The sequence below is a fragment of the Crinia signifera genome, chromosome 3, assembly GCF_055691185.1.
Source record: "Crinia signifera chromosome 3, ASM5569118v1, whole genome shotgun sequence".
Taxonomy (NCBI): Eukaryota; Metazoa; Chordata; class Amphibia; order Anura; family Myobatrachidae; genus Crinia; species Crinia signifera.
Genome location: NC_139219.1, coordinates 285686275 through 285694464, shown reverse-complemented (window position 1 = coordinate 285694464; position 8190 = coordinate 285686275). Strand labels below are relative to the sequence as shown.

The 8190-nt window shown below is 47.4% G+C and overlaps 1 protein-coding gene across 1 annotated transcript in view; it reads left to right on the top strand.

Moving 5' to 3' along the window:
* The first annotated feature begins 2038 nt into the window (after positions 1–2038).
* NEU4 (neuraminidase 4) overlaps positions 2039–8190 on the top strand; it is a 12347-nt gene continuing 6195 nt past the window's right edge. The window contains exons 1-2 of the mRNA XM_083178373.1: positions 2039–2202; positions 6766–6978. Coding sequence (XP_083034499.1) covers positions 6778–6978 — 201 coding nt within the window. The 5' untranslated portion in view covers positions 2039–2202; positions 6766–6777. The remainder of the gene's footprint in view (positions 2203–6765; positions 6979–8190) is intronic.

Genomic DNA, 8190 nt, shown 5'->3' with positions numbered 1-8190 from the left:
GATCATTAATTCTCTAGATATATGTTACCAGTATAGATCTATTATTTACTAATATAATGTCATTATATTATTGTATTTTAATGCCTGTTTCTTTTTCTCCCCTCTCTATTCACCTTGTCTCCAATCATACAGGGGATTCATTTAGCTTTTGATGTATTCAGTAGAATAAATATTTGTCTCTATTGATAGAGTGTTTCTTTATATAAAAAAGAGATAGTAATTGTGTTCTATACCTCCCATGTTATATTAAGTGTGCATTTCTCTTTAAGAAGCTATTTTAAACCGTGTGTATTTATATATCATTATATTATGCTTATTAAAGTTAGCTAATTTTATGTTAGAATGTTTTTATATTCTGTAATATCAGCCAGTGAAGTTTTTTCCGCTGGTTTGAATCTGTTAAAAAAGTCCTCTTGATCTTTGTACTCTCATTGTAATATAATTGAGCCGACTAAGCATTTAGTGAGCATAGGCTGTTTCATATTGATGCTAATGAACGGGCTATATAACTGAGACCATACTTACCCAAGACACGCCTCCTGATGAAGTCCCACGACGAAACGCGTTGGGGCGTGTCCTCCTGACGTATCAGAACTCCTGTGCTGATTCCTGCTTGTCTGTTACATCACCGTGCTGAGAACGCCGCCGCTGGTCCATCTGGGTCGGAGTGACTGGAGTCCCCAGTTCCCGTACCCTCAGCGTGGTGTGTCGAGTACGCTGTCACCGCTTATCCATCCTGGTCGGAAGTTGCTGGAGTCCCCAGATCCCGTACCACACGTGTTCCTCATCAAGAGAACGCCGCTGCCGCTGCACATCTTGGTCGGGGTTACCTGGAGTCCCCAGATCCCATACTTGTAGCGTGCACAAACTGTCGGTGACTATTTCTCTCATGCTGGCTATGTTTATTGTGATGTATGAGCTTTGATGTAGATTTTTTAGTAAAATCTTAACATTTGGCTCTTTTGTGCGCTCCTTCTTATTCCTTGTATATTTTCACTGTGCCTGAGGCCTGACTAGCCCCATTTGAAGTGAGCTGCACTACATATATTCTTGCACAGACTTTCAGCTGCTGTTATATGTGTGATTTTGCGCAGAATTTGTGTATATATATATATATATATATATATATATATATATACGTAAAGTAGTGGCACTCCTCAGGCTGGCTTAAGTATTTAAAATTCCTTTATTGTCGCCTGACAATAAAGGAATTTTAAATACTTAAGCCAGCCTGAGGAGTGCCACTACTTTACGTCTTTATATGGATCCCACCAGGGAATTCTGGATGGCACCACAGCAAGTTAATTTACGGGAATAAGGAGTGCCGGACATCAACATATATATAGATATATATATATATATATGTGTATATATATGTATGTATGTATGTATGTATGTATATATATGTATATATGATGCATGGACCTGGCACTCTTCCGTTGGTGGGGTTGTGGTAACCTGGCCCAGTTGGTACCCTCTATTGAGAGCAACAGCAGCTCCCTATATGTATAGGTGCAAATTAAGTGGCACTGCGAGACTTGAATAAGTAAAAAAAAAAGTTTATGGAGTCTACGTTATTTCAGGTATTAAACCCATCTTCAGGACACCAGCAGCACCGGGGGGGGGGGGGTTATCCCCGCCCACCAGTCAATGACTGCTCCTGATTGACTGGTGGGCGTATTGCAGAAACAGAGCTACGTGTGTACATTACAGATCCAGCACATTTGCCGACCATCAGAAGTGTACCATCCAATTTGCAGACATCCCTGAATGCGAGTCCCATTATTACCTAACGACAGATAAATTAACATGTGCTGTGTGCTATCTATGTAATCAAACAAGTAACATTTTGCCATACCCACTTGGCAAAGGCAACTCCCAATACAATGTTTAGGACTTGTTACATGTAAATGACAAAGTGAGAATTGACTGCAATGAGAGTAACAATGTACTGTACTGGGAGAGCTGGCAGAAGACAATAATGATCTGCCAGGAGGTTGCAGTGACAGTCACTGACTGCTGACTGGGGGGGAATTTCTGGGTCACTTGCAATTGTCCTCTGTCAGCGCACGTCATCACATCTAGGTTTGTAGGTAGAAAGCCCTGGAAGATGAAAGAACATAACAAAATGGATAAAGCGACTGGAGGGATGAAACGACAGCATGAAGAGGAACAGACGAGTCCATGGAACATTAATCACAGGTAGGTGAGTGGAAGGAGAATATACAGTAGATTAATGGGACATACAGCTGTATGGTACAGTGTGCTTCATTATCATGATCAGGTTTCAGATTGTAAATAAAAATGTATGGCCCAATTTAGACCCGAACACACAGCTGCGAATTCAGAACACAGTGCACATGTGCATACCTCCCAACTTTGGAGGAGTCGGATGCGGGACGCAGCTGCTGCGCGTCGGGGCGTGGCCTAATTTGGGGCGTGGCCTATACTCGCGACTAGGCCACGCCCCCATTTTGCTGCTATGGGGGCATGACCCAGAGGCTCTGTGAGCCTCTAGCCATGCCCCCAGCCCCCTGGCTACGGGAATAGATGCTGTGCGCATGCGCACAGCGTTTATTCCCCGCTGCTTAGCAGCCGACAGGTAGGACTCCCAACAGCCCCCCCCCCCCCTCACCGCGGGACACTGCCAGCCGCGGGAGGGCCAGCAGGACAGGCCCTGATAATCGGGACTGTCCCGCTGAAATCGGGACTGTTGGGAGGTATGCATGTGTAAGCCGTCCTTGCGATCACAGCCAGCGATGTCTAGCCATTGCTGGCCTTGCTCAAGTTGATTGACAAGCGGCAGCCATTTGGGGGTGGTAACCCAGTGTTTCCCGGTTGTTGGGAGGGAGGGCCACTGACATCATCCTTCTCCCCAGGCCAGTGCAGTATCGAGTAAGTCCTGGCTTACTCAGTGCTGCAATGAGGGGGGGAAACCATTCGATGGTGAGTTATAGATATGAAATTTGTATGCAGATACAGCTGCAGTAGCACACAGAACATAGGCATGCCACATATCATTTTCATCAGCATATTCACATTATAGACATCCAACTTTACCAAAGTTGTACGGGAACATGCCAGGCCTCTTGTATGAGGACACATCTGTACAGGATGATAAGACAGTGAGGAGTGGAATGGGTGCAGTGTACATGTACAGGATGATAGGGGACAGTAAGGAGTGAAATGGGTGCAGTGTACATGTACAGGATGATAGGGGACAATGAGGAGTGGAATGGGTGCAGTGTACATGTACAGGATGATAGGGGACAGTCAGGAGTGGAATGGGTGCAGTGTACATGTACAAGATGATAGGGGACAGTGAGGAGTGGAATGGGTGCAGTGTACATGTACAGGATGATAGGGGACAGTGAGGAGTGGAATGGGTGCAGTGTACATGTACAGGATGATAGGGGACAGTGAGGAGTGTAATGGGTGCAGTGTACATGTACAGGATGATAGGGGACAGTGAGGAGTGGAATGGGTGCAGTGTACATGTACAGGATGATAGGGGACGGTGAGGAGTGTAATGGGTGCAGTGTACATGTACAGGATGATAGGGGACGGTGAGGAGTGTAATGGGTGCAGTGTACATGTACAGGATGATAGGGGACAGTGAGGAGTGTAATGGGTGCAGTGTACATGTACAGGATGATAGGGGACAGTGAGGAGTGGAATGGGTGCAGTGTACATGTACAAGATGATAGGGGACAGTGAGGAGTGGAATGGGTGCAGTGTACATGTACAGGATGATAGGGGACAGTGAGGAGTGGAATGGGTGCAGTGTACATGTACATGATAATAGGGGACAGTGAGGCGTGGAATGGGTGCAGCGTACATATACAGGATAATAGGGGACAGAGGAGTGGAATGGGTGCAGTGTACATGTACAGGATAATAGGGGACAGTGAGGAGTGGAATGGGTGCAGTGTACATGTTCAGGATAATAGGGGACAGTGAGGAGTGGAATGGGTGCAGTGTACATGTACAGGATGATAGGGGACAGTCAGGAGTGTAATGGGTGCAGTGTACATGTACAGGATGATAGGGGACAGTGAGGAGTGAAATGGGTGCAGTGTACATGTACAGGATGATAGGGGACAGTGAGGAGTGGAATGGGTGCAGTGTACATGTACAGGATGATAGGGGACAGTGAGGAGTGGAATGGGTGCAGTGTACATGTACAAGATGATAGGGGACAGTGAGGAGTGGAATGGGTGCAGTGTACATGTACAGGATGATAGGGGACAGTGAGGAGTGGAATGGGTGCAGTGTACATGTACATGATAATAGGGGACAGTGAGGCGTGGAATGGGTGCAGCGTACATGTACAGGATAATAGGGGACAGAGGAGTGGAATGGGTGCAGTGTACATGTACAGGATAATAGGGGACAGTGAGGAGTGGAATGGGTGCAGTGTACATGTTCAGGATAATAGGGGACAGTGAGGAGTGGAATGGGTGCAGTGTACATGTACAGGATGATAGGGGACAGTCAGGAGTGTAATGGGTGCAGTGTACATGTACAGGATGATAGGGGACAGTGAGGAGTGGAATGGGTGCAGTGTACATGTACAGGATGATAGGGGACAGTGAGGAGTGGAATGGGTGCAGTGTACATGTACAGGATGATAGGGGACAGTGAGGAGTGGAATGGGTGCAGTGTACATGTACAGGATGATAGGGGACAGTGAGGAGTGGAATGGGTGCCGTGTACATGAACAGGATGATAGGGGACAGTGAGGAGTGGCATGGGTTCAGTGTACATGAACAGGATGATAGGGGACAGTGAGGAGTGGAATGGGTGCAGTGTACATGTACAGGATGATAGGGGACAGTGAGGAGTGGAATGGGTGCAGTGTACATGTACAGGATGATAGGGGACAGTGAGGAGTGTAATGGGTGCCGTGTACATGAACAGGATGATAGGGGACAGTGAGGAGTGGCATGGGTTCAGTGTACATGAACAGGATGATAGGGGACAGTGAGGAGTGGAATGGGTGCAGTGTACATGTACAGGATGATAGGAGACAGTGAGGAGTTGTTATGGGTGCAGTGTACATGTACAGGATGATAGGGAACAGTGAGAAGTGTAATGGGTGCAGTGTACATGTACAGGATGATAGGGGACAGTGAGGAGTGTAATGGGTGGAGTGTACATGTACAGGATGATAGGGGACAGTGAGGAGTGGAATGGGTGCACTGTACATGTACAGGATGATAGGGGACAGTGAGGAGTGGAATGGGTGCAGTGTACATGTACAGGATGATAGGAGACAGTGAGGAGTTGTTATGTGTGCAGTGTACATGTACAGGATGATAGGGGACAGTGAGAAGTTGTTATGTGTGCAGTGTACATGTGCAGGATGATAGGGGACAGTGAGGAGTGTAATGGGTGCAGTGTACATGTACAGGATGATAGGGGACAATGAGGAGTGTAATGGGTGCAGTGTACATGTACAGGATGATAGGGGACAGTGAGGAGTGTAATGGGTGCAGTGTACATGTACAGGATGATAGGGGACAGTGAGGAGTGGAATGGGTGCACTGTACATGTACAGGATGATAGGGGACAGTGAGGAGTGTAATAGGTGCACTGTACATGTACAGGATGATAGGGGACAGTGAGGAGTGGCATGGCATGGGTGCACTGTACATGTACAGGGTAATGAGACAGAGGTATATAAATGGGAGGTGAATGATAATATAGAAGATATGAATAGCTTTAATCAATTGGGGTGTGTACAGAGGACATATGAAACCATGGAGGCTGATAGAGTGTGTGTGGAAGTGAGATTTTGGAGACCAGAAAAGTATTGATGGCAGAAGTGAGAGGAGGTAATCAGTGAAGCATAATGCAGATTGTCAGAGTAAAGGGGTGTACACACAGTGCAAAGTACTTTCTTTTCAATTTCGCCGTATACAGATTAGCTTTAGACAATATAGTACAGATCTGTAGTATATAGCCTTGCCTGCACAGTCTATTCTTCTATTTGATTTCGATGCCATAGGGCCGCGCATCGAGATCAAATTAAAATTGAATGTGTTTAATTTCATAGAAAAATAGACAATATCGATCTATGTATATACCCTATGGGCCAGATGTATGAAGCTTCAAAAAGTGATAAAATGTAATAAACAGCCAGCCAATCAGCTCCGACCGGTTATGTTACAGATTGGGCGGGAGATTCTCTAAGAATCGCAGTTATAATTATCACATACGTTCTAACATATGCGATAATTATGACAAAGGACAGCTCTTGCGTTAAGAGCTGTCCTTTGCGGTGAGAGTCGCTGGGTCCCACCAAGTCCCGGCGGCTCCTCCCTCCCTCCCACACCCGGCGCTGCTGCTGCGCCGGGCTCTCCTCCTCCCTGCACCCGGAAGAGGATCAGTGCAGGGAGGAGGTCACAGGTCCGGGCAGCACGGCTCTGTGCTGCACGGACACAGGTGAGGGGGCGATGCGGGGCGGTGGGGGTCCGTGCGGGGCGGCGGCGGTGGGTCGTTGCGGGGGCGGCGGGGGTATGCGGTAGAAGCCCATTGGCTTCTATGGGGTATAGCCCGATAACGGGGTTTTTACCACATTTTTAGCTTAGAGAATCTGCCCCTAGGTTTGAAAAATGACAGGTAGGAGGTGATTGGCTGGTTATTTATCTCTCTACTTTATCACTTTTGAAGCTTGATACATCTGGCCCTATAAGAGCAGAGGGGACGGGAGGTAGTTTGGACTGGGATGAGGCATGTTTTATCCTACATTTGTTCTTAAAGGTGTCAGTTGATATGGGGTCCCGTTATGTTCCTGCGCGCACAGTGCTGTTTGAGAGAGAGAAGAATGGAGTGACGTATCGTGTCCCAGCCCTCCTTTATATACCGCGCTGGTCAACACTTTTGGCATTCGCAGAAGAGAGGCTTAGTGCGGATGATGCCGATGCTAACCTGCTGGTATTACGCCGTGGCACTTTTTACCGCAACTACGTGGAGGTCAGAGGGATCACAGTCATTATCTTTTATCAATATATCTTTTATTATGGCTCATAAGACAACACAGTATCAGAGAATATATGTAACAACATAGGACATAAAAGATATAAATAATATAATAAGACAATAAAAGATTTACAAGTAAATGTAATAGATTGTGAACTGCCAGCCTGGGGGTTTCCGGTGAGTTTACACTATGTGGTAAAGTAGCATACTGTACATTTCACAGCAACACCGGGTTTGGCAGATCACAGCCTGTAACATTCACCAAAACAGCATCTTTTTGACAGTTATTGGGGTGGATTTACTAAAGCTTCTAAAACGTAGGCCTGGTGGTTTTGCCTATAGAAGGAGGTGCATGATACATTTCCATGGAAAGCTGCTGGGTCCAAGAGTTGGATTAAACCCTCCTGGAGCCCCAGGCAATACACTTGGTATAAATGCAGGAGATGGACCAAGGGGGGGAAATACACGGAGGAGAGGGACTGAGAGGGGGATATACATGCAGGAGAGGGACTGAGAGGGGGATATACATGCAGGAGAGGGACTGAGAGAGGGATATACATGCAGGAGAGGGACTGAGAGGGGGATATACATGCAGGAGAGGGATTGAGAGGGGGATATACATGCAGGAGAGGGACTGAGAGGGGGATATACATGCAGGAGAGGGACTGAGAGGGGGATATACATGCAGGAGAGGGACTGAGAGGGGGATATACATGCAGGAGAGGGACTGAGAGGGGGATATACATGCAGGAGAGGGACTGAGAGGGGGATATACATGCAGGAGATGGACCTAAGGGGGATATACATGCAGGAGAGGGACTGAGAGGGGGATATACATGCAGGAGAGGGACTGAGAGGGGGATATACATGCAGGAGATTAACTGAGAGGGGGATATACATGCAGGAGAGGGATTGAGAGGGGGATATACATGCAGGAGAGGGACTGAGAGGGGGATATACATGCAGGAGAGGGACTGAGAGGGGGATATACATGCATGAGAGGGACTGAGAGGGGAAAATGCGCGTAGGAGAGGGACTGAGAGGGGGAGATGCATGCAAGAAAGGGACTGAGAGGGGGAGATGCACGTAGGAGAGGGACTGAGAGGGGGAGATGCGCATAGGAGAGGGACTGAGAGGGGGAGATGCATGCAAGAAAGGGACTGAGAGGGGGAGATGCACGCAGGAGAGGGACTGAGAGGGGAAGAT